The 27,530-nt window shown below is 33.5% G+C and overlaps 1 protein-coding gene across 5 annotated transcripts in view; it reads left to right on the top strand.

Moving 5' to 3' along the window:
* KDM5A (lysine demethylase 5A) overlaps positions 1-27,530 on the top strand; it is a 91,809-nt gene that overhangs the window by 29,950 nt on the left and 34,329 nt on the right. For 3 of the 5 annotated variants that reach the window (XM_074269313.1, XM_074269311.1, XM_074269315.1), the window contains 9 exons: positions 3,777-3,958; positions 6,151-6,313; positions 7,724-7,843; positions 10,892-11,086; positions 16,973-17,154; positions 18,010-18,134; positions 20,039-20,189; positions 25,481-25,598; positions 26,403-26,758. In XM_074269313.1, the coding sequence (XP_074125414.1) occupies positions 3,777-3,958; positions 6,151-6,313; positions 7,724-7,843; positions 10,892-11,086; positions 16,973-17,154; positions 18,010-18,134; positions 20,039-20,189; positions 25,481-25,598; positions 26,403-26,758 (1,592 nt within the window). The remainder of the gene's footprint in view (positions 1-3,776; positions 3,959-6,150; positions 6,314-7,723; positions 7,844-10,891; positions 11,087-16,972; positions 17,155-18,009; positions 18,135-20,038; positions 20,190-25,480; positions 25,599-26,402; positions 26,759-27,530) is intronic. The other 2 variants (XM_074269314.1, XM_074269312.1) reach the window with 1 other exon arrangement.

The raw sequence follows: 27,530 nt of genomic DNA, 5'->3' as shown, positions 1-27,530 counted from the left end.
AGGTCTTGATTACCTTCTGCAGGAAGAAAACCACTTTTCTCTTTATATTGACAAAGAGCTATCTCAGGAACCTCAGGTGGGGATCAGTAACCCTTTTCCTCTGAGTGCGTCTGACAGCTCTGCCACTACTCAACTTATTTAGTTCCCTCAGCTTCCTCTTTTTCAAGAAGAACCTCTAATCCAACATGTTGCTTCAGAAATAACCTCATTCTTTTTTCTTCTCTTTCTTTTCTGTGGAATAACTTTACATTCTGCAGCTTCTGGCAGTTCTCTTCCTCCTTGAGGATACCTGCTGAGGCTCTACTTTCATTTTCATTAGAGCAATTGTACCTAAAACCTGAATGGAAGAAAGGTTTTCCTTGAGTACAGGTGCTTTTTTATCTTTAAGGAAGGCCAACTGCTTTTGGAACAAACAATTATTTGGCCATGGCAGAAATACAGATATCCCTCACTCTGCAAATCACTGCATAATTTTTCTTGTTCTTGGTACAAATTGAGCTTTAAAAAAAATAAAACAAAACAAAACTAAAAAAACCAAACCAAACTTCTTGTGAGTGTTAATACCTTGTTAAGGTCTTGGAAGTTTCTTCTATTCATTTCAGCAGCTCCGTTGCTACACCATATCTTATCATCAACTAACTCTTTTTTTTTTTTTTTTTTGGCTGAGGCAATTGGGGTTAAGTGACTTGCCCAGAATCACACAGCTAGGAAGTGTTAAGTTGTCTGAGACCAGATTTAAACTTAGGTCTTCCTGACTTCAGGGCTGGTGCTCTATCCACTGTGCCCCGGAGCTTCCCCTACCAGCTCACTCTTAACTAGTCCAGTCTACTGATTTGTTTTGCCTACTACTTTGCTCCACAACCTCCCCTTCCCCCCACTAATTTTTTTTCCTTCCCTTGGGGCCTTCTTGAATCTTTCTTTTCAGGTCCTCACAGCTCAGTCTTTTTTTATATTTTCTCCATTAAGTCTTTCTCTGGGTAAAGAGTATGTTCTGGTCTTTAAAATCATTCTCCCTTCAAATTTTCTTCAATTTGTCCTTACTCAAATTTAATTCCTCTTTAAATTACCTATACGATTTCTTTCTCCATCTTTAGTGCAAGTCTGCTTCTCTCTTCTTTTGTTTCTTCTCCCACAAGAGCTAGAATGGTCTTACATAGTGTGTACTCTGTTCTCCCTTTTTTGCTTAGCCTTATTTCATAAAGATCTTTTCATTTTCTTTGTATTTGCTATCAATTGTTGATCTTAATTGTATGGCAGTATTATATCAACATACAGCAATGTAGGTTATCCTATTTTGCGGTATTTTATTTTCTTTTGGCCTTAAATTATTGTTGCAGTTTAAGACGAGATAGATTTTTTTAAAAAGCATTTTAAAATTTTAAATTAAATTTTTATTTTTAGGTATTTTTTTTAAAGGTATTTTAAAGGTAAAATACCAACATTGAAATTATTGGGTCATAATATAGTTACTTTTATGCTTTATATTTGCACATTGCCAGTTATTTTCTAGAAGAATTGTTTAAGTTTTCATTTTCACAATCAATGAATGGATTTTTGTTTCTTTTTAAATGTAAATGTCTTATTGAAACTTTTTAAAAAATGTTGCCATGTGACATCCTGATGAAATCCCATTGGATTTCGAGATCACTGCTTTTCTATATGTTCATCAAGTAGCCATTTAGTAACCTTGTCTACATTTTGCCAGAATTTGAAGTCAAGTTCACTGGCCTATAGTTTGTAGATTGTTTTCTTTCCTCTTTAGAAGTGTGGAAATTTTCTTTGTATAGTTGCTATCCTCTATGATAATTCAGATTTTACTGGCATGTTCACATGCCAGATTTCCAGAACTCTTAATTGTGATTCTTTTGAATTGGGTGGTTTGAACTTTTCTAAGTATGCTTTAATCATTATCTTATTGGGCAGCTGGGTGGTGCAGTGTACCGAATACCAGGCCAGAAGTCAAATCTGGCCTTAGACACTTGCAACTGTGTGACTCTCAGCAATTTATCTAATTCTGCCTCAGTTATTCACCTATAAAATGAGCCAGAGAAGGAAATGACAATTATTCTAGCTTGGCCAAGAAAATCCAAAATGAATCACAAAAAGTTGGACATAATGGAAATGAACAGCAACAAATATCAGTATTCTACTTATCTTAAAATTAAGCTACCTATTAGCTATATTTTTGCCTGTCGTTTTTGACTCAAGAGTGTTCTCCTTGACTGAGAAAACAGGGGAAAAATGAATGGGAGCAAGCCCTACTTTGTGTCTTCAGTGATTCAGGACGATTGTTCTGTCTGTGACTGACATTGTGCCTTTCCTCCTACCATCTAGCTAAAATTATTTGAAGATTAATTTCCTAACCAGACATTATAGTAGAAACGTTGATATCGAAGACCTGTTTTTAATATTAGATGTCTGAGACGAAAGTCAAACACGAATTTCTAGTCTTAAACTCAGTGTCATTTTGAAAGTCCAAAACCCAAAGCAGTTCTTGACCTGCTTATCAGCTAGATATTTTACAATTTGTCATATGTTTTTCATCCCTGAATTTAAAAAAAAAAAAAAAAAAAAAGGATTTGATGGGTTTTGGGACCAGTTAGTTTTTAAAACTTTTGTTCATTACTGTAGTCACCCTGTTTCTTTCTTTCTTTTTTTTTTTTTTTTCTTTTTTTCTTTTTAAAATTATAGCTTTTTATTTCCAAGATATATGCATGCGTAATTTTTGTTTTAATTTTTCCCCTCCTTCCCCCCCTCACCCCTTCCCCCAGATGGCAGGTTGAGCAATACATGTTAAAAATGTTGAAGTATATGTTAAATACAATATATGTATACATGTTCATACAGTTATTTTGCTGTACAAAAAGAATTGGGCTTTGAAATAGTGTACAATTAACCCGAGTCACCCTGTTTCTAATCTTTGCTTTCTGTGATCTATGCTATGTACTGCTTATCTTAAAACATTGCTTGCAGATTGTCTTTTTCCTCACAAACCCTGAGTAGTATCCTATTGCATTATAGCAATCAAAAAGTCTAAATTAATTTTGTTATTTCAAATCTACAACAGTCTGCCTTAAACCTATTTTTTCCAGTCTCAGTTTTTTACAATTCCTTCAAATCAATCCATTTTTTCCAGCCAAATTTCTCTATTCAGTTTCTCTGGAATCCTGCTTAAACATTCATCCTTCAGTGATTTTGCTTATGCTATTTTTTCTTGCCTGAATGCCTTCAGGCCTCCCTATCCTTCAAATCTCACTCCCAACTTTGTCTCTTACAAATCTTATTTCTGTGATCACCACAACCCACAGTGATTATTCCTGATGTGGATTACCTCTCTGCCACTTACTTAGCACTGAACTATCCTACCTTTTCTTGTTGTATTATTTTTATATATGTGGGTCTTGTCTCCAGTTAGATTATAAACTTCTTGAGAGGAGAGACTTATGTTCATCAGATTCCCTAAAATATCCATCACAGTATTAACTTATACACATAACATTGGGATCATCAAAAAATATTACTTGCTAACTTGATTTAAGGGTGGGAGGCGGAACAAAGAATTTAAAAGCCTTGCATTTGTACTTCAAGCTTAACTGAAGATGACTAAGGAATTGAGATGAGGCTCAAACAGATGATGGATTGGAGAATTGGTGACTGGGGGAGAATGAGATTCCATATAATGGAATCCAGCCATAGAAGGCGTGATGCCTCATAATACAGTCTTAGCGATCTCACTCATCTCTAAGCCATGTCTCACACTTTTTATCCTTTGACAGGAGTATGCCCTTTCTGGCTGGAACCTGAATAACATGCCTGTGCTGGAACAGTCTGTCCTTGCACACATCAATGTGGATATCTCTGGTATGAAGGTACCCTGGCTCTATGTGGGCATGTGCTTCTCTTCATTTTGCTGGCATATTGAGGATCACTGGAGTTATTCCATCAATTATTTGCACTGGTACGAGTATCCTTTAATGACCTTTGTACTTTATCAGTGCAGACTGCTTCTGAATGTCTATACTTGATAGAAGTCATTCTGGGGTAGGGGGGCAGATGAATTTATTAAGTGATTTATTGAGTAGACCTATCTAAAAATATTTTCTACCCAAAATGAAAATTTGATTTTGAAAGAAATTGGAAATATCATTGAAGGCTACTTCATGCTAAGCTCCTTTCCTTTAATTGTAGGCTACAACATCCAAGGTCCCTTTTAATTTCCAACCTATGTAAGAAGTACAGGCAAAAGTTTTTGAACCAAATGATACGTGGCCAATATGTTCTGGGTGAATCTTATATATCTTTCTAGCTCATTCTGGCTTAATAGATATTAATGAATAACTAACCTGAATGGTTAGCCTTTTTTTTTTTTTTTTTTTAAATTGAAGTTTTTTATTTTCAAAACAAATACAAGGATAATTTTTCAACATCGACCCTTGCAAAACCTTTTGTTCTAATAATGGTTAGCCTTTAGCCATCTAGGTAAATTAAATCCAAATAAGTGGGTTAATTCATGAATATGAAACCAAACCTAATTTTCTAGAATTTTCATCCTTTTGTTTATTTTTTAAAAAATGACATTTTGCCTTCAGAAAACTTGAGTATGTAGCAATGTCCATTTTTTCCTCCTGAATTGTATTTGTGACCTTTATTTAACTTCCCATTTATTTGATTAGTGTTCTGATATCTCCAGAAACCAAACTTTTTTCTTTATTCTTTATGTTCCACTTTTACTAGAGAAGACAAGTACAAAGTCCTGTAACCTTCTTACCATAGTCTGTTTTGTTTCCACTCTCATCATGTGAATCGGCTTAAGAAATTTGACCTGTAAATAGTGTAACTGATAATTTCAAGAGTTAGTAGCATAAGATGGTTATGTAGTTGTCCTATATCAGGGTTTTAATCTAGCTTTGGTTTTGACTTTTGGATTATTAGTTGGACTTCATTAAGATGTTATCTAAAGGTATGCTAGAGACCAGAGCAGTAACTATAACTTTAATCCAATTGGACTTGGTGTGCTATGGTTTTTCATGTTGGTGTGTCAGCATTTAGAATCTGAGTGCCTATTTTTAATGTACTGTCCTGTATGCTATCCACTTCATGCCTCTTTGTGATATGGAAGAGACCCTAGGTGCTTGAAGGCTGTGTCACTAGAGCCAAAGCTCTAACGAAAAGTTTCAGTATAGCTTGTTGTATGAGCTAAATTTGAAGAAGATCATCATCAGAAGGTTGGTTGCCAGGTTATTCATTTGTGTTTCTACAACTAACTTCTTTCTGCAAGTGGTAACAGCAACTAACGTAAGCCTACTAAAATATAAAACACAGAGGCATTATAGCCTGCAGCTCCCAATGGGGTTACCCCTCACTGTGATGAAAGCATAGACTCAAGATTTTAGCATAAGTATCCTTCACATATGAAGATGTTAAAGATCCATGCTTGGTGGAATATATGTTTTGTGAAGCATTTTTCCAGGTCTGATCATATTATTCCCCACCTGTAATCCCCCACTTAATAAACTCCAATGGCTTTCTCGTATATCTAGGAGCAAATACAAAATGGTGTGTTTGGCATTCAAAGCCCTTCATAACCAAGTCCTCCCTTCCCTTAATTGTCTTTGCATACCTTACTCTCTTGGCTGTTCTGTGAATGAGATGGCTCCATCTTTTGACTCTTGAGCCTTTTTGCTGGCTGTCCTGGAGCGCACCTGGATCTCTCCCTCCTTTATTCAGACTACTGACTTTCCTGAAGGCCTAGCTAAAATCCTACCTTCTACATGAAGCCTGCTCTAAACCCTGAACTCCAGTCTTTGACCTCTTTTAATTTTTCCCTGTTTGTCCTGTAAATAGCTTGCTTCATATGTATTTGTTTTCATGTTGCCTCCCTTGTCATGTTGTAAGTTCCTTGAGGGCAGAGTTCTTTTTTTCCTTAGAGCACAGTACCATAGTATGTGCTTAATAAATGTTTTTGAATTGCATTGAAATATATTGCTTAGTCAACAAACTCATGTGTGTCTCCCTTTGTGAGCTGTCAGGATTTTGGATGTTATCTGTGATCATGTGATGGACTGAAGTTAGTTGGTTGGGATTGACTTTGTGATTTTATCCTTAGACAGCACTTGTTCTGTCCTGCTTAAGAGCTAATTTTTTTCCTAGGGGGGAGCCAAAAACATGGTATGGTGTCCCATCTCATGCTGCAGAACAACTGGAAGAAGTTATGAGAGAGCTGGCCCCTGAATTGTTTGAATCCCAACCTGATCTCCTACATCAGTTAGTTACTATTATGAACCCCAATGTACTAATGGAGCATGGCGTACCTGTGAGTCTTTTTGTGTTTCTTTTTAGTACTTGAAGTTATTTTGATATGAGTCAAAATAGGCTATTCTGTGGTTAGTTAAAAGGGGTATTTTGAAAAACAATCAGACAGTACTTAATAAATCCTATTTAAATGGAGTATCCTGAAGAATAGCCTTTTTGTTTTCATTAGGGCATTTCATATCCTATATTAATTCAGCTTGTAATTTATATTACTCTTGTTTGTTCAAAAGCCATTTAAATAAAATCCAAGTTTTAAATGTCAGTGGCTAATCCTTATGCTTGTGAAAATTGAATTTCATATGGGGATTTGTAGTCATTTAACCAGGAAACCTAATAAAATAAATATATTATATCTAAACATTTTTATTCAATATTTTAATGGTAAGATGTATTCTAAAACTTACATAAGTATCTTATAAAGCACTATTTTAACAAATTGGTTAGAGACAGATACTAACTTCACTGGAATAAGAAAGAAAATTCCAGATTAAGAAACTTTAATAGTTCTGCTTATTTTTTGACTAAGGATTTTAGTCTAGGACCTTTTGAAGGACAAATTTAAATATTTTTGAACAAAGCTAACCCAATGACAAAATAACTGGTCTTGGGATGACTACATATCAAAGATTGGGGCCTGGTTAACTCCCCAAAGGTGGCCATATGTCTCAGAAGAAACTTTTTATTTTCCCATTATACTCCATAGAATGAATGAAGGGAAAATTCCCTTGAGTGCCAACTTAGCATTATTGTTATGCCACAGTCTCCTTGAGCTGTTCTACCTCAGTTTCCCTGCACTAGTTTTCCCTTATTATCCTAACTAAGTTTCCCTGAATTGTTCTATCTCAATTTCCTTAACTGTTCTCCTCAATCCCCTTAGTTGTAAAACCCCTCTGGTTCATTAAGATTGAGGACCATTTGCTCTAAGGTTATAAATTGTCAATGGGAGATGAGGAGGAGATCAGACATCCTGGCTCCTAGCTCCTTCTGCCTTCAAAGAATTTGTGACACTGTCCCTCTACAATATTCCAAGAGAAGACTATCCCAGATACTTCAATTGATATCCTTATTTCTTTTTATTCAAACATCCTGACTCTGGCTTTTTAGTAAGACAAAGATATAGGAAACATTTGGTATATTGAGAATCTGTTATTTTGGAATCCCTTAACTGATTTTGTTATTTAGTAATTTTGGTGTTACTAGGAAGAGTTTTTTCCCCCCTGAAGGAAAAGCTCCTAGATATTTAAAAACTTTAAATTTTTTTTAATGCAAATGTAGTAGGGTACTTGCTGCTTCTAGTTTGAAAAAATATTTCTAAAATAGCTTTCTGATGATAAAAAAAAAATCTTTCTCCCCTATTCCATTCCCCTCCCCTCCCTCCTTTTTTATATTTCTTTTTCTAATTTGCATTCAGGTATTCAGGACCAATCAGTGTGCAGGAGAATTTGTGGTGACATTTCCTCGTGCCTATCACTCTGGATTTAACCAGGGTTACAATTTTGCTGAAGCTGTGAACTTCTGCACTGCTGACTGGGTTGGTTCTATTGCTGTAGCTGTTGTTTTATCTGCTAACAAGTCGGTGATATATAGCTTAGTCACTATGTTTTTAATTGGGCAGTGGATAGGGTTCATAAATTGGAATGGAGAGGTCAGTTTGAGTTTCTGTCACATTCTTCATTTGGTTTATTTACAATTAATTGTTTTTAATTCATCCCTTATTTATTCTTGATTAATTTTATCTGGTTTTAAAAAAGAAATCTATGTCATACTATTTTGCTTTAAAAGTGGTTTCTTTAGACTTCTTGTATTTGACCATTGTTGTCACTAAGCTTTTGCAAATTTTTGGCATCAGGGAGATGACTAAATGAAATTTTTAGTTATCAAACCATATTTTAAAAAAGAAGGACCATTGCTATTTTCATCTGTCATTTAGGGTTTGTACTACCAGATTTTGGAAATGATGCTTTTAAGTGCAGAATGTTGCTTTTAATTATAGAATAACAATAATGAAAGTATCTTACAACTACAACAGCTAAATTTCTGGTAATATGATTTTTTTAAAGAGGACCTGACCTTATTTTCTTCTTATTAATGTAGAATCAAGTAATCCCTGCCCTCTTCTTATATATATATATATATATATATATATATATGATATAAGTAATATCTTTTTCAGTTAAGAACGATTTCAGAGCCAAAGAGTAATTCCAGCATTGAAATTTCTATGTGGTACATAAGTAGTATGATAAAAATAACTTATGTATGTAATGTAAATAGTGCTACCAATGAATACTAGGGACACTTTGCTATCTTCAGGGGATAATAGTCATAATTATGTCACGTCAAGTGAACATGAGATTGCATGTCTTAGGATATAGATAGTCTTTCAGAAGATTCTTGCATAATATGATTGTGATAGCCACCACTTTTACAGTTTTACCTTTGTTTTACTTTGATTTTGGTTACTCCTTTAATCATGGCTATACATTTCTAGTCTAGCTTGGATCATTAGAGCTGTCTTTAAATTCAGTAACTCCCACGTACTTATTGGTAGTGATTTTGAAGTAGAGCAGAAAAAGCCTAATGAAGAAAGAACCCTCATTAGAACTTAATTTGAAACCTTAAACTTGCAAAGGAGATATAACATAACAGAACAGAACAAATTGCCTTTTGGTGTAGGCAAGTGTTGCTGCATTCTGATAATTGAAAGAAAAGCTTTCTGAAAGGGAGTATCATCCAAGTTTGTTGTTGATCTCTAATGCTTGATTTTCTTAACTTTTTTTCATTAGTCTTTTTTCACATTTTGTTCTTTCTAAAGAGTAATTATAAGGTGGCAGAAAATCCAAGTCCTGTTTTTTCCCCCCAGCTCAAAAGTTTAATATTATATTAATGTAATATGTTAATGCATTTAAACATAATTATAGATATTAATATCATATATAATTAATAATTGATTGTTATAACTACATTATGAGAAAATATGCAGAGTACTTTGCAAACCAAAACTTTACTAGTTACTAGTAGAACTGGTGAAATTTGGTAATTGTCCAAAGTTGGACAATCCCTGGTAAAATGTTTACTCTTATCTTAGGTTTAACTCCTAAATTTAGTGTTGTTCTTATTGGGCAATGCTGTTTCCCATGTAGGATAAGTGAGGGAAAGTTTTGAAACTAGTGACTTTTTTTCATTCATTAATAGGAGACCAAAACAATAATTTTAATGTTTTTGTAATTTTCACAAAAATGTTCATTAAAAAAAGTTCCCATTAGCAGTTTTTCCTTGAGTGAGCTCAGTTGTATCTCAGTAAAATTCTTAACAGTCTTAATTATTTATAAATAACTGAATCCAGATTATACTATTAAGTCTCATTAAGAAAAATCAAATTGAAAAAAGTTTCAAATTAGTAATTTTTAAAATACCAAATGATAAACTCAGTAATTTAATATGATCTGCTGATTTTAGTTACTTCTTAAAGACATACTGGGTTTATGCTTAGCCATGTCCTCTAAATATTCTGCCTTTAGCTTGAGCTTTGATCTATTTTTAGATGATAATTAATTTGATGTCAGGGGAATGGATTTAACATATTGACTGACCTGCTCTCCTTGATTACTTCAAAGTGGAAGATCATTCTAATCTTTCAATTTCCTAAAGATTCACTTACATATTTTTCTTTTGCATTCTAATTTCTAAATAAGATGAAAATAAAACTTCCTAAAATTTATTCAGATAAAATTTTGTCACCTGGCCTGCCCACATGTTGCGTTGACTTTTTTTTTTTTTTTTTTTTTAAAGATGTATGACTTGGCTACTATAATCTGTTAGAAAGGGAAGTTTTAAGAAAACAATCCTTTGCAAAAAGATTAAAAAAAATTTGCAAAAAAGGCATTGTTAAATGTAAAAATTTTTGCTTGATTTCTTAAATAGTTCTTTTAAAATAGCATTTGTCTTAGGGTCCTGAATATTACAGATTGATATATGCTTATCTTTTTAAAATATAGATTATGTACTTAGAGGGTATCTTTTTGGGACAGAAAAGAGGGATTTGTTGGGTGGCATTGAGCTGGACTTGGAATGAGGAGAGACCTAAATTCAAGTCTCACTTAATCCTGTGTGATTAATTAAACCATTTAAATTCTATTATCTTCATTTTCCTCATGTTTAAATTGGGGATAATTATATGTTGAAACATTGCAGTTTACTGGAAGGAGAGCCAGCCCAATAACAATGAAGTTACATAGTTTTAAGTCTCAAATCTGATATAATATAATACTGGTTTGTAGACCTGGGCAAGTCACTCAACCTCTGAGTGCCCCAAGATACTCATTGAAACTATAGGTGGCAGAATAAGTGCTGCCTTGCAATGGCATAGATACCATATTAAAGAAATCTCAGGTCTAAGCCCAATAAATAATAATGTTTATAATACCTGCCTGCTTATAAAGCTCAAATGAAATGCTATATGTAAAATTTTGCAAACTTTAAAGTTCTATATAAATGCCAGTTATTATTATTATTATTCTGCATTATAGAATGTAACGTAGACAAGTAATTCGATTTGGGTATCCTTTCATGGCTTCAGCTGCCTATTGGACGTCAGTGTGTGAATCATTATCGACGACTAAGGCGTCACTGTGTGTTCTCACATGAGGAACTTATCTTCAAGATGGCTGCAGATCCAGAGTGCCTTGATGTAGGGCTTGCTGCTATGGTCTGCAAAGAAATGACCCTTATGACTGAAGAGGAGACACGACTGAGGGAGTCTGTTGTACAAATGGTAAGTAAGCTCAGTATTACTTGTGTAAGAAATATGCTACAAGAAGAACCTGTACAGCTTAAGATTTCAACATAGCTCATTTCAGAAGCCTAATTGATTCAGTATCTAATTAGTTGAGCTCATTGCAGCAGGTGTTTCAAACTTGTTTCATCAAATCTCTCATGCAATCCCCTTCACAGCTAATAAGCTTATCTACTTTACTGAGAAAATGGAAGAAATTAAACATCATGCTCTTCCTTTCCCCCATTCTCTAAATCTAGAAACTCCTTGATATCTTTTCCCATTCTTTCTTTTACTCCAGTCTCAGATATTAGATAGCATTTCTTGGCAATATCAGTCACTTTATCTGTCATACCATCCCCTTCTGTCTTCTCCTGTAAATTGTCTTCACTCTCTCCCTATTTTTTTATTTCTTTTCTACTGCTTATAAACATGCCCAGATCTGTTTTATTCTTAAAAAACCCTTTGTAGATACTGTTGTCCTTTATCTTTTCTACTTTCAACAACCAAACTATTAGGAAATATTTGTTATATTTGCTTCTCAGCTTTGGTTATGAAGTAAAAGTGATTTTGTTGATGTCTTTTTTTTTTTTTTTTTAAATGTTGCCCTCATTTCTGAATTTCTGAGTGGAATCATCAGGGGTGACTTTCTATGAGATTCAGTGATTTTTTTTTTTTTTTTTTTAATGACTTCTCAATCCTTTGTAAACTAGCTCATCACTCAGTTGAAATTACTTTCTTTAAAGTTGCCAGTGCTTTGTTGCTAAATCTGATTGCCTTTTTCTAGCATTCATCTTTTCTGAACTATATGTATTTATTTTTTTAATGTTCCCCTTGACTCCATTGGGAAAAAAAAAAGGAAAATAAAACCTTGTAACTAACATGCATTATTTAGCAAGACTAATTCACACATTGAACACATCCATAAATGTATGGCTCATTCTATTTCTTTAATCCATCAGTCTGTCACCTCTCTTGTTAAATGAGTTTCATCTTTATCATTAGTCCCCTAGAATCCTACTGATAATTGTATCAATCTGAGTTCTTAAGTATTTCAGAATTGTCTTTTCAGTGTGGATAGTAGACAATTTTCTCTTGGTCCTGCCTTTACTTCACTCTGCGTCAGTTCATCTAGGGCTTCAGCCTTGTTTCTTTGAAGTCTCATTTGTCATTTCTTATGGCACAGTAGTATGCCATTATTTTGTTTTTTGAATAAATAACAAAAGCATTTATGAAGTACTTTCTGTCTGCACAGTAAAAAATAGAAAAATAAAACTGTTCTTACTCTTAAGGGGCTCACTTTCTAATTGGGGGAGATACCGTGTGTTGAAGATTTCAGGTGCAAGTCATATTGAAAACTTTTGCAGTCTTAAGGTAAAATGACAAAGATGTTAATGCCTCTTTTCTAATGTGATATAATAATAAAATTATATCAGTTTCTGATGTTGAACCATTTGACAGGACCATGGACTTTTAATACTAGTTTTATTTTTAGGGTTTTCAGCTCTTGTGTCCTAATCTTCCATCGTGTCTCATAAACAGCCATACTTCCTAACTTTGAAACCATTTCTTTCTTTTTTTTTTTTTTTATTCATTTTTCCAAATTATCCCCTCCCTCCCTCCACTCCCTCCCCCCGATGACAGGTAATCCCATACATTTTACATGTGTTACAATATAACCTAGATACAATATATGTGTGTAAATACCATTTTCTTGTTGCACATTAATTATTAGCTTCCGAAGGTATAAGTAACCTGGGTAGATAGACAGTAGTGCTAACAATTTACATTCACTTCCCAGTGTTCCTTCTCTGGGTGCAGTTATTTCTGTCCATCATTGATCAACTGGAAGTGAGTTGGATCTTCTCTATGTTGAAGATTTCCACTTCCATCAGAATACATCCTCATACAGTATTGTTGTTGAAGTGTATAGTGATCTTCTGGTTCTGCTCATTTCACTCAGCAACAGTTGATGTACGTCTCTCCAAGCCTCTCTGTATTCCTCCTGCTGGTCATTTCTTACAGAGCAATAATATTCCATAACCTTCATATACCACAATTTACCCAACCATTCTCCAATTGATGGACATCCATTCAACTTCCAGTTTCTAGCTACAACAAAAAGAGCTGCCACAAACATTTTGGCACATACAGGTCCCTTTCAGCTCTTTAGTATTTCTTTGGGATATAGGCACAGTAGTAGTACTGCTGGGTCAAAGGGTATGCACAGTTTGACAACTTTTTGGGCATAGTTCCAAATTGCTCTCCAGAATGGCTGGATTCTTTCACAACTCCACCAACAATGTATCAGTGTCCCAGTTTTCCCACATCCCCTCCAACATTCATCATTATTTGTTCCTGTCATCTTAGCCAATCTGACAGGTGTGTAGTGGTATCTCAGAGTTGTCTTAATTTGCATTTCTCTGATCAGCAGTGATTTGGAACACTCTTTCATATGAGTGGAAATAGTTTCAATTTCATCATTTGAGGATTGTCTGTTCATATCCCTTGACCATTTATCAATTGGAGAATGGTTTGGTTTCCTATAAATCAGGGTCAGTTCTCTATATATTTTGGAAATGAGACCTTTGTCAGAACCTTTACTTTTTAAAAATATTTTCCCAATTTGTTACTTCCCTTCTAATCTTGTTTGCATTAGTATTGTTTGTACAGAAACTTTTTAGTTTGATGTAATCAAAATCTTCTATTTTGTGATCAATAATGATCTCTAGTTCTCCTCTGGTCATAAATTCCTTCCTCCTCCACAGGTCTGAGAGGTAGACTATTCTCTGTTCCTCTAATCTATTTATTATCTCATTCTTTATGCCTAAATCATGGACCCATTTTGATCTTATCTTGGAAACCATTTCTTTCAACTATGCTATTTTGTACTGACTGATTTAGATGAAATTATTGGTGCCATTTTTGAGTCATCCTTGTTTTTAACTTCATATGCATGTTTTTTTTTTTTTATTGCTTAAAACTCTGAACCAAAAAAGCAAGCAAAACAAGCATTTCCATGTATGTTGTGTGAGAGGATTGAACATAAAATATGAATCTATATTATATGGAACTTGCTTTTCTTTTAAAATATATGATAAATTATAACTCCTTTACTTTATTATATGTGATTCCTATTAGTCTTTTTTTTTTTTTTTTTTTTTTTTTTTGGTTTACTCTATAGATTCCCTCCCTTGTTAATTTAAGCTGTCACTTTTTCTTTTTGAAATGTTTTTTCATGTTCACTCCTTTTCCCCATTCACTATCGCTGACCTAATTCAGTGCTTTATGCTTTTTAACTTGAAGTTACCATAAAAGTTTATTGTTGGATTCTCTGACTTGAAGGTTTCTTTAACCTATGTTGTCCATATCAGAAAGCAGACAGCTTTCATATGTTATAACTGTGCTCAAGGACTTTGTTTCCTATTTTCTAGTATATTAAGTCTAAAATTCTTTTTTTTTTTTTTTTTTTAAAGGCCTTAGTGTACCAGTCTCTATATTGTTACTTATTAACCCAGTCTCCCCCCTCCCCCCCATATTGTTCTCTCTATCTGGAATTCTCCCTTCATCTTCTTGTCCTACATTTGTGTCTTAAATCCAAATAAGGCCCACCTGTTAACTCTTCCCAATATATTCATTTCAGCTTTATTGTTTTTTGTTCTTTGTACTTCTGTTTCCCTTGTGGTCTAAGCCCTAATGTTTAGCTTTAATCTTGTTTGATAACTCACATCTTAGAGATTAAGACATTTACATAAGTGACTCAGGTGATTAGAGATTAAGACATTTACATAAGTGACTCAGGTAATTAAATTACTATGTAAGCATCAGTTTTTTAATATTATTTGAAATATTTCTAAAATGCATTATTACTGTGTGAGTCAGAATCCTTAAAAGAGATCTTCTGAAAGGAAAATGTGTAGGCATATACTGAAAATAAGAATGGTTTTCTACCTCACTTGGCTTTTATAAAATGAGCTAGATTCGAGGGAAGAGCAAAGCCAATTTCTTTTGTATTTCCCTGGTCATTAAAACAGAGCATGTATTAGATTGAGAGCTGACTTTGAGGTTAGCAGTAATTAGTAAATCAGTCATGTTTGTTAAGTGCCAGGTTCTGTGCTAAATTCTGGCTATACAAAGCAAGCAGAAAGGGATGCTGGCTCTGGCACTTGTAGAGCCAGAAAAATCCTGCCCCTGATAATACCTTCTTTATTTACCTTCTTTTATGACCCTTGACAAAACACTTAAACTCTTGTTGCCCTGGAGAAGTCTGAAAAGACTTAAGTCACAAAACAGGTGCCAGCATGCATTGGAAGAGGGAGTTCCTTCATTGGGAATTCTCTGTGTCCATGAGATCATAGATTCCCCTCCGCAATCATAATTTGATATGATAATTTTTTGATAATTTGATCTCACATCATAAATTGATGAGGATCATAGAATCAGTCATTATGTTGATCAGTCATTATATTGTGGTGATAATTTGTTTTGGATTTTTTTTGGTCATTTTTTTTTTTTTTTTGGTGTCCTTACGGTTACTTCTAAGTAACTTAAAATTTTATGTAAATAAAATCGACCTTTGAGTGAAGCCCTAAGACTTCTATCTTTTAAAACATACAAATTTCAGTCCATGAGTTGTATTCTAACCATCTTCAGTTATTCAAAAAATTTTTCCCCTTATTTCTGAAATTTTATTGTTTAACTGAGGTTACTAGAAGATAGATGGAATGCTTTTGTGTACTATGTTATATTGTTCAGTATTGTGTTGAACTACTCATCTTCTGAAGTAAATTGTATGCTTTTATGGAGCACAGGGAGTGTATGTTATAATTTTGTCTTCTTTCTGTCCTTCACCTAGGGCAAGGCTGAACATATCATCAGTTCAGTACATTTTTCATAATTTTGATCAATACCTTTGTTACTGTAAAGCTGTAGTGATGTTAGAATATCGGCTTGTGACATTATCTTTTTGTGGAATATTTGCAATATTAAAAAAATTATAGGTAAACTATATAATATCCAAGCAAGATCTAAGATGATAGCTTGATTCCAGATATATGTTTGTATTGATGCTTTTTTATCATAGTTATTTCCAGTATCTCCCTCCCCATCATTTCCCCATCTCCTCCCAGAGAGCCATTTCATATAACAAAAAGTATTTTTTAAAGAGAAAAAAACCCCACAGTGTGCAATATGTAACCTGTGGACATCCCACCTCCACAAAAGCTATGGTTGGAGCTATCCTCTCATCTCTTTTTTCATGTCATGCTTGATTTTTATAAATTTGTCACGTTAACTTTTTTTTTTAGTATATGATTGTTTTTTCCATTTACATTGTTATAGTCACTATATGAGTTGTTTTCTCAGTTGTGCTTACTTCATTCTCTTTGAGAGCTTGCTTTTCTTTTAAAATATATACTAAATTAAACATGTAAATCTACCAATCTTCTACTTTATTGTCTGTGATCCTATTAGCGGGTTTTTTTTTTTTTTTTGTTTATTCATCTCTATAGACTTGTTATTAATTAAGCTTTCTCTGACACCTAAGAAAACAAGTGTGAGTACCATATTTTCTTCCATGCTACAGTTTTTATCCCAAATAAGAAAGGGATCACATTATTTCTTTCTTTGTGTATATCTCAGGGTTAATTGTTCAGATTTTAAACTCTTAAAGATTGAAAATAATTTCTTATTATTGAATGATGTTATACACATATGGGACCTAATACTTTCTTATATTATTTAAGCATATAATAGCTTATGTGTTTCTTTGGTTTGCTATTAAAGGAAATTACCCCTTCTACCATTGTTCTGCTGACTAGAAAATAATCAGTAGGTATTTTTTTTTCTTTTAAATTTTTTTTTTAATTGAAAAAAATTCTATTTCAGGGTGTACTCTTATCTGAAGAAGAGGTGTTTGAACTTGTTCCTGATGATGAACGACAATGTTCAGCTTGCAGAACTACATGCTTTCTCTCTGCTCTTACTTGTTCCTGTAACCCTGATCGGCTTGTTTGTCTCTACCATCCTGCTGATTTGTGCCCTTGTCCCATGCAGAAGAAGTGTCTTAGGTATGAAAATGAACCATCTTCTTTTAAGTTCTCTATCATTTTCTTATGTGGTAAAATCACTGTAGCTAGGAATCTGCAAACATAGCTAAAATGATGGAAATAAAATTTTAAAGCTGTAAGTCTGAAAAATTGAAAATCCAGATAGAAAGCTAAAAACATAACTATAAATATTTTAAAATGTAAAACATTTAATGAGAGCATTTAATGTCCCTAACTAGGGACAGCTTGGTGGAACAATAAATAGACTGGTAGATCTGGAGTCAGGAAGACCTGAGTTAAATTTGTCTTCAGATATTTACTTACTATCTTCTATCTACCTCAGTTTCTTCATCTGTAAAGTGGGACTCTTTTTCACAAGGTTTTTGAGAAGATCAAATGAGATGATAGTTGTAATATACTTAAGCCAACTTTAAATATTCTGTGAATGCTAGTTCCACTTATTGTTATGATTATTATCAAATTGGCATACCAACTGGAAACGTACAAAAATAGCTAGAAAGCTGCAAATTTGGCTAAAAAAAAATAGAGACCCATGTATAGATGTTCTCATATATTATATAAAGCTCTCTTATCCTTAGTGTTTAATGATTGTTAAATTTCTAAAAAATGGAATTGTATTTTTTTCATCAGTTTCTCCTGTTTTACTATTCCCATAAATTTTGTTTTGATCTTGAAAGCTAAAATTTGACTTCCTTTAGTATTTGTTTCTCCCTCTCCTTGTGGTATTCGTCTAGACCAGGTTGCCATTCCTTTGCCTCTTGTATGTTTTTTAAGACTGGTAATATTCATGTGACTTAATAATTTCCTCCAATTTGTTAGAATTTTGAAGTTTTTGCTGTTATGTCTTATGCCCAGGTACCGGTATCCATTGGAAGACCTTCCTTCTCTTTTGTATGGTGTTAAAGTCAGAGCACAGTCCTATGACACTTGGGTCAGTCGAGTTACAGAGGCATTGTCTGCCAGCCTCAACCACAAGAAAGGTTAGATTTCTTTTTAGTATAGCCAATACAAGAAGAATTCTTTTCCTATTAGAGGATTTACATGTTGGTTATTTTATGCAAAATCATTTTTCTAAAGGCACAATTGGTAGGATGAGACTCTTGTTTTTTCTCTTTTAAAAGCTCTCCTAGCCCACCAAGAGAACTTTGAACTTTTTTGAAGTTTGTGACGAATGGATTGGCTAAGAATGAAATGGCCTCTGTGGGAATGGATATGTAGAAGAAAAAATTGACATCTTTAATCTTTTTATGTCATAGTTTGCTTTGGCAGACTAATGAAGCCTTTGCCTTGCCTCTCAAAACAATATTTGTTTGTTTTTAATAGCTTTTTATTTACAAGATATATGCGTGGGTAATTTTTCAGCATTGATAATTGCAAAACCTTTTGTTCCAATTTTTCCCCTCCTTCCCTCCACCCCCTCCCCCAGATGTCAGGTAGACCAATACATGTTAAATATGTTAAAGTAAATGTTAAATACAATATATGTATACATATCCATAGTTATTTTGTTGCACAAGAAGAATCAGACTTTGAAATAATGTACAATTAACCTGTGAAGGATATCAAAAATGCAGGCGGACAAAAACGGAGGGATTGGAAATGCTATGTAGGGGTTCACACTCATTTCCCAGAGTTCTTTCACTGGATATAGCTGGTTCTATTCATTAGTGAACAAATGGAACTGATTTGGTTCATCTCATTGTTGAAGAGAGCCATGTCCATCAGAATTGATCATCATATAGTATTGTCAAAACAATGTTTTAAGATATTTTTTTTTAAGATATTTTAAAAACATGTTAAAAGGAAATTTTGAAACAAAATTATAACACTGTTTTAAAAAACAAATTCTTGGACCCCAGGTAAAGAATGTTGACTTTGAATCAGTGATTTGCATTAGACATAAGGCTCTCTTTGGGTGATGATTGTTTTCAATATACTGGTAAAGAAGGCAGATTGGAAAAGAAGTTTCTTCACATGGAAGAAACTGTGGCATAGAAGAATACACATATAAGGAATTATTTATATTGGATTGTTAAAAATTTTCACAGCTGCAACTTGTTACTAAAAGACTGAATAGAACAGGATTTTAAAATTTTCAAAATTTAAAGATTCTAAAATTGCTTTTAAAGCTGATTTCAGAATATTTTCATTGCATTTTTCAAAATTCTATTTTATTTTTTTGACAATTATACATAAAGACAATTTTTTGCATTCATTTTTTAAAATTGTGAGTTCCAAATTCCCTCCTCCCCCAAAAGTGGTAAGCAGTTTGATATAGGAGTTCCGTGTTTATCTTGTGAAAGAAGACAGAAAAGAAGAAAGAAAACAAAAAGCAAAAAAGTGAAAAATAGTATGCCTTAATCTGTATTCAGATTCCCATCAATTATTTCTCTGGATGTTCATAGCACTTTTCTTTATGAATCCTTTGGAATTATCTTGGATCATTGTATTGCTGGCAATAGCTAAATCATTCATACATTGTATTATTATTATTGTACAATATTGCTGTTTCTATATACAGTGTTCTCCTGATTCTGTTCATTTCATTTTGTATCAGTTTGTGTGTTTTTCCCAAGTTTTTTTCTGAAATCCACCTGTTCATCATTTTTTATACCACAATAGGTATTCCATTATAATCACATAACCACAATTTGTTTAGCCATTCCTCAGTTGATGTCATCCCCTCAATTTCTAAGTCTTTGCTACCATAAAAAGAACTGCTATAAATAATTTTATATAGACAGACAGTTTGGGTAGAGTTCCAAATTGCTTTCCAGAATGGTTGGATAAGTTCACAGCTCCACTAATAATGCATTAATGCTTCACTTTTCATCACATCCCCTCCAATGTTTTCTGATTGGATAGCTTTTTGTTGATGTTGCAGATGTGATTGAATTGAGAGTGATGTTGGAAGATGCTGAAGATAGGAAGTATCCAGAGAATGATCTTTTTAGAAAACTCAAGGATGCTGTGAAAGAAGCAGAGACATGTGCTTCAGTGGCTCAGTTACTTTTGAGCAAAAAACAAAAACACAGGTAAGAGTGAACAGTGATTGTTAATGTGTTTATTATCTTCTCAATAATTTAATAGTTTTTTCCAACTTGTGCTCTGTTTATCACAATCAGTTCTTCAGTACTTTGTATTTATGTTCATTGAACTTGAACTTTTACCATTGCTCTTGGATTTTTAAAACTCTTTCAGATCTAAATTTTCCTTCTTTTGGATAGTCATCATGTGCATAATTCTCTAGAATGGACGAAACAGATGTCCAACCTTTCTCCTCCCATCTGGCCCCTCTTATTTACAATCAGAGCCTGGCCAAGAAACTGGCAAAATGAGAGGTCATAAAATAACCCTGTGTCTTTATGCCCTCTTCAAGAATAGTAGTGAACACCCTCATAAACATAACTAAAGAGCCTCAAAGACAGTAGCTTTTCAGAACATGAGAAGGAAAAGTAAACAAAAAGAACAAGAAAGAAAACTCGGTGAATAAATATTATGGATTAAAATAATCTGAAAAAATGTGTTTGAAAAGAGGGAAGGTTGCAGAGTAACATCAGCGTTCCAAAAAATAAATCTAGAACCTTGTACACGACGCTTCAAATTGGATAACAAATTCTTTAAGGTAACCAAAAAAGGAATTATTATCAATTTAAAAGAATTTCATGTTAGTAAAGGGAGAAGATCTAGATGTTATCAGATTTTTAAACTTGAAAAATAAGAAAGGACTGTGGACATTTAAAAAAAAAAAAAGGATTTATGATAAATGGAATTGTTCTTCCAGTTGAAGGAATGTACCCACTTTCCAATTTGTAGAGTACATTATGGATACATGGTTTCCTTAACTTGTCATAAGAAAAGGCTCATTGGCTGTGTGTGTGTGTGTGTGTGTGTGTGTGTGTGTGAGTGTTGTGTGTTAGTGGCCTTACAGAAGTGGTTGCAATCTAAGAACAAAAGGCATCAATAATACTTTAAAGAAACCAAATCAAAAACGTCTAACTAATATGAAAGACTTGATAACTTTATAAGCAAAAATCATGCCGGGAATAGGAGGGAGAATTTGTCACTAAATTATTGGAACAAAGTGGATTGAGGGAATCTGAACATATTTTTAGAAGTCACAAAAGAATTTTCCCAAAATAATTGAGGTTAAGGATCAGACACTGTAAATACAAAAAATCCATCTGGGAAAAAGTTGAATATCAGATTCAACTCACAAAAAGATATCCAGATATCAGAAATTCTTCGCTCATTTTTTCTTTTAATTTTGATCTTTGTTCCATCAAGTAAATGCTCTGGCTTATACAAACAATGAGGGATGATCAATTTTTATAAGTTAGGTTATATAACTAAAAAGAAGAAAAAGAATAACTAAATTGCCAGTAGTAAGAAGGACAAGGAGGAAGGTACAGTGAATGAAAAAAATAAAAAGAAAATTATTGCAGACATATGTGTGTGTGTGTCTTTGTGTTTGTGTATATGTGTGTGTATAATGAGATTCTAGCAAAATTGAGAATGTAAATATCCATTTATTAAAATATGAATAATTCCCCAATCTCTTTAGACAGCAAAACAAAAAATACATAACCTAAATAAACCAGTTTTAGGAAGAAAAATTAAATGTATCATTAATGAACAGTCTTGAATGAAGGGAAAAAAATCCCATACAGACCAGATGAATTCTAGTAGGCATTAAAAGAACAAATTGTCCTTATGTTAAATAAACATTTAATTTATTTTTATTTTTAAATTTTAAAAATTAATATTGTTTTCCCCCAATTACATGTACAAACAATTTTAACATTCTTTTTTGAAATACACATTTCAAATTCTTTTCTTCACCTTTGTCCTCTCCTCCTCAAAACGAAGTGAACAGTTTGTAATCAGTTATACATGTAGACTTGGACTCATGCAAAACATTTCCATGTTAGTCTAAATAAATTTTTTTTAAAAAAGATACAGATGTCACTCTACCCACTCTTCTGAGGGATAAATAAAGTTTTGATCACCAGACTAGGGGGAAAAAGAAAGAGAAAAATAACTTTATTAATAAAAATCAGCAATTTATAAGATAATTATTCTTTATGGTCAAGTTAGATTTATTCAAAGTTTGCATGGATGGTTCAATTATTAGGGAGGGAAATGAACATAATTACTTTTATCAGTTATCATGATTTTTATTATTTTAGTTCTAGTTAATAATTATATGAATATAGCAATAGATATGTAAAAATAGCCCAAAACATAAGCATAGTAATTAAAATAGTTAGTTTTTCTTAAAATAGTACATAGCATTTTTGAATCCAGTAGGCAGAAAAAATCTTAAAATCTTTCCTATAAATCTCCCTGTCCTCAATAATTTTTGATAGACTATAATGCTCTGAGGGCAAGTTCTGTTTCAATTTAGTCTTTGTATCCCTACCACAAAAGCTTAATAAATGCTAATTCTAGAAATGCTAGTTTTATATTTTTTTCAAATACATGCAAAAAGAGTTTTCAACATTTACCTTTGCAAAATCTTGTGTTCTAAATTTTTCTTTCTCCCCCCCTTCCCAAGATAACAAGCAATCCAATATAGGTTTAAAAAAAAAATAACCAAAACCCTAAAACTAAGCAAACAAGCAACAAAAACAAAAGATGAAAATAATATGTTTTGAGCAACATTATAGCTTGCTCTGGTTAAAGAAGGTACTTTCCATGCCAAGCCTGTTGGAATTGCCTTGAATGTGTATAAATTACAAAATTCATGAAAGAAAAGGTCAAGACTAACAAGGGAAATTATGAAAAAGAAAAAGGAGGAGAAGGATTATTAAATTGCCAGATTTCAGACTATACTATGAAGTAGACATTTTCAAAATAATCTAGTACTAGAATAAAATAATGAAAAATAGATTAGATTTATATATATATAGATACATGTGATTTTTTTCCCCCCTTATTTGTTAACTAGGAGTTTGAATTTTCCCCTCTCTTATGAACAGATTTGTTTGTATTCCTTTCCAAATTGGTTAAAAAAAGTTTACTATATGTATACCTATATTATATTTAACATATTTAACCTGCATTGGTCTACCTGCCATCTAGGGGAAGGAGGAAAAAAACTGGAACAGAAGGTTTTACAAGGATCAATGCTGAAAAATTACCTATGTATATGCCTTGTAAATAAAAGGCTAAAATAAAAAAAAAAATTTACAATGGAATTGAAAAAGTTCAGGAGAATTTTAAGGTTTACTCACCATGAGCCAGATGACAGGAAGGAATTTAAGCCCATGACTATAAAATAAGGAACAATGACGTGTATCTTTGAAGGATTTAACTGAGGGAGAGTTAGAGATGTATTGTCCTAATTTAAACAAGCTAGTTAACACATATAACTAGTCAACAAGGATTTAAGTGTGTACTATGTGTCAGACACACTTTAGCACACAAAAGAAAGGCCTATCTTGCAAGAGACTCACAGTCTTAACAGGAGACAACATGCAAACAATTATGAACAAGCTAAGAACAGGGTAAGTTTGAGGTAATAAAAAGAAGGAGGGAATTGTAATTGAGGGGGATCAGAAAGACTTATAGAAAGCGGGATTTCTGCTGGGATTTAAAAAGAGCAGGTTGGTCTCAGACACAATGCTTCCTAGCTGTGTGACCCTGGGCAAGTCACTTAACCCCAGCCTCAAAAAAAAAAAAAAAAAAAAAAGAGCCAGGAAAGCCATGAGGCAGAAATGAGGAAGGAGAGTATTTCATTCATGAAACGTGGCCAATAAAGATGCAGAGTCAGGAGACAGACTCTAGCTCAGAGAACAGCAAGGAGGGCAGTGTTATTGGATCTCAGTATGTAGGGCAGGGAGTAAGGTATGACTGGAAAGATAGGAGGAAGTCAGGTTATGAAGGAGTAGAAGGGGAAAGTAAAAAACATCTATAAAGTGCATACTGTGTGCTAGGCAGCATGCTAATAACCACTTTTTACAAATGTTATCTCATTTGATCCTGGCAGCAACGCTGTGAGGTAATAAGACTTATGCTCGTTTTACAGTTAGGGGAACTGAGGTAGAGAGAGATTAAATGAAAGTGAATTACCCAGAATCACACAATAAGTAAGAACTTGGGGCTGGATTTGAATTTATCTTCTTGACTCCAGGACCAGTGTTGTTTGTTGTGCCATTAGCTTCCTGAAAGGCTTTGAATAACCATCAAAGAATTTTATATTTTATTTTGGAGGTGATGGGAGAGCATGGGAGTTGAGGCAATGAAAAAGGAAGGTATGGAATAGCTATTAAGAAGCATTTAGATCAATAATGTAGTTAATAAAGCCTTGAGAAGAGAATATTGAGCAACTGCTAAGGGGCTTTTATAGATAAGAGTAAATAACATTAATACCTGTATCTTAAGTTCTTCATTCATAAAGTATGGGTGATACTTGTACTCTCTACAGACTGGAAGGGTAGTGGTTTTGACAGAAAAATGGAAATTTTAGATAAGTTATTATAAAATAGCACATTGGTGCATGTAACAGCATCTCTAACTTTAAAGTGACTTCTGTTGAAATGCTAAAAGATTAAATAGAATGACAGAATTTCGATGCTCTCATTATTCATGGATAGGAGGGCATAAAACTAGGAGAAGTGAACTCACTAAGTGTGAGTCCTGCTACCATGGATGGGATTTAATGTAGCAACCAAGCTGAAGAGATTCCATTTAGGCGATATTTCAGGTGTTTCTGTATGTGTATGTATATATTACTCTGATTGCATTAAGGACTAAAACATTACAGAGTCTTCTAAACAAGATCCATAATCGTTGAAGATTTTGACAACAATTTGTATTTTAAAAAGGAGGGGGGGATTGTTCAGGTAATTGTTCACAGGATATTATATAAATTGGACAAATAATCTTTTGGCTGATTTGTCGTGTATATGTATTTCTTGGACAAGTTTGCTTTTGGATAAATTAAGTTTTTTTCTCTGGTGATTACATTCTTCCTGAATTGTCCATCTTTTTAATAATTATAGTAGTCTTGTAATGTCATGTGGCTACGAACTACATGAGACTACAGTTTCTGAAGAATTGAAGCTCTCCAACTATCTTGTTAAAACCATTCCTTAAATGATCTAAGGATATGAACAAGCAGTTTTCAAAGGAAAAAATCCAAGTCATACATACCCCTATAAAAAAATACTCCAGTAACCCAAAGTTATGTATGCTAATCCATAACCTATGATGTCAAAACTGAATCAACAAATACGGATTTTTTTTACATAACTAATATTGACCTCCTTGAATGCTATCTCATGTCATATCATCTGTGGTCTTTTTTATATTAACTGTGTAGCAGACAGAGCCCAGAGAGTGGGAAGACTCGGACCAAATTGACTATGGAAGAACTAAAGGCCTTTGTCCAACAACTCTTTAGCCTTCCATGTGTCATCAGCCAGGCTCGACAAGTCAAGGTTTGGAATATTTTATTTCTTACAGGACATTACCCTCCTATGGAGAAAACTACCAGAACTACATGAATCCAGGGTAGCTTAGCCTCAGTGGTTTGCCACCTTCCTTTTTCCTTCAGTGCTATAGGATTAGAGCTGGAAGAGATCTTGTTTTTTCCACTTCATTTTAAGGATGGGAAAAAAAAAAAGCAGAGCTTTTTGCTCTGCTTGTTCCTTCATAAAATTGTTGCTATTTGAGATCTTGAAATGAGAGCTATTAAGAAGATATTGTTGTCTGTTTTAATTGTTATTCCTCCCTCCCCTTTAATTTCAGAGAACCAAGAATTAGTTTTAATTATATTATTTACTCCATAACTATATAAGGCATATCAGTGCTTTTTTTGGGGGGGGGTTGTTTTATTAATCTCCCCTCTCATTTCCTGTCTGCTTTTTTTCCTTCCCCTTTTCTCATCAGTTATGAATGCCAAGTTTAATATTTATATATAGAGGCCCAATTTTAATTAATATCTAACAGTTACCTTCTACAGATACTATCCTGTAAAAAGTTTTTAAATGTTTGAATACCTTTTAAATCGGTCTGTTAGTTTACTGCAAGAAGCAGTGATTCACCAAGGTCATATAGAAGTAATAAAGTATAGTAATCATTACATCATTACAGGTATATACACCTGTAACTGTTGTACTGTGTTTTCTTTTCTATAGTAGGGATAATATTTATTTATCAGTTGGGATAATCATTTTTCAGTTTGATTTTAATCATTTTTATTGCAGCCTAACTTTGGATTTTTTTTTTTTTTTGCCTTCCAGAATCTGCTAGATGATGTGGAAGAATTTCATGAACGTGCTCAAGAAGCTATGATGGATGAAACCCCAGATTCTTCCAAACTTCAGATGTTAATAGACATGGGTTCTTGTCTCTATGTAGAATTACCTGAGTTGCCCCGGCTGAAGCAGGAGCTGCAACAGGCACGATGGCTGGATGAAGTGAGGCTGACACTTTCAGATCCACAGCGTGTCACTTTGGATGTCATGAAGAAGCTAATAGACTCTGGGGTTGGGTTGGCACCTCATCATGCTGTGGAGAAAGCTATGGCTGAGCTTCAGGAGCTCCTTACAGTTTCTGAGAGATGGGAAGAGAAGGCCAAGGTTTGCTTACAGGCTAGGTAAGTTATGCTTTTGGTGGCTGTTCCCCCTATAATAGTCATAGGATTTACGAAAAGTTAGAATTTGAAGGGGAAATCAGAAAGATTTACTAAATGAATAATTACATATGTTTTCATTGCATATGCATTAAACTCTCATTTGGGGCTGATATTGATGGTTGTGAATCAGATTTCCTTAGTTATTGATGTGCAGGATAATCTGCTAGGTGCTTTGGGGGGGGGGGGATACAAGATAGTTAATAATGTCGTTCCTATCTCTCCTCCAGTAGCTTACAGATTGAGATATAAAGCCCACATACTGCAAATAATATATATTGCCTATATTTAAGTGTGAAATAGATGATAATAATCTGTCTTTAAATATGATGAATTTTGAGCCCAGCTTCTTAACTGTGGTTCATAACCCCGTCTGGGGTCTCATAACTGAATGTGGGGGGGTTGCAAAATAATGATTTATTAACAATTAATGTTTAGTTTGTTTCCCTATTTTATATACCTCTATACCTAGGGTCACATAAAAATTTCTCCAGCAAAAAGGGGGTATGAAAAAAGTTTAAGACCACCTGGTTTGGAGGATAAAGATCACTAACTGCAGGCCTGGGGAGGGGGTGTTAATTTTACTTTCAGTTGAAAGAAAAAATTATCCCTCATTAGTGATCTCCTCCTTAATATATTCTTTATCTTATCATATTCCCTCCTTTTGAGTGTGGTGAACAAAATAAAACCATAACAAAAACAATAGCTCCTTAACTATGCCATTGATCTTTTGTCA

This window comes from Sminthopsis crassicaudata, chromosome 5, assembly GCF_048593235.1.
Source record: "Sminthopsis crassicaudata isolate SCR6 chromosome 5, ASM4859323v1, whole genome shotgun sequence".
NCBI lineage: Eukaryota > Metazoa > Chordata > Mammalia > Dasyuromorphia > Dasyuridae > Sminthopsis > Sminthopsis crassicaudata.
The sequence above is the reverse complement of the archived record's forward strand: the minus strand, read 5'-3'. Positions and strand labels throughout refer to the sequence as shown.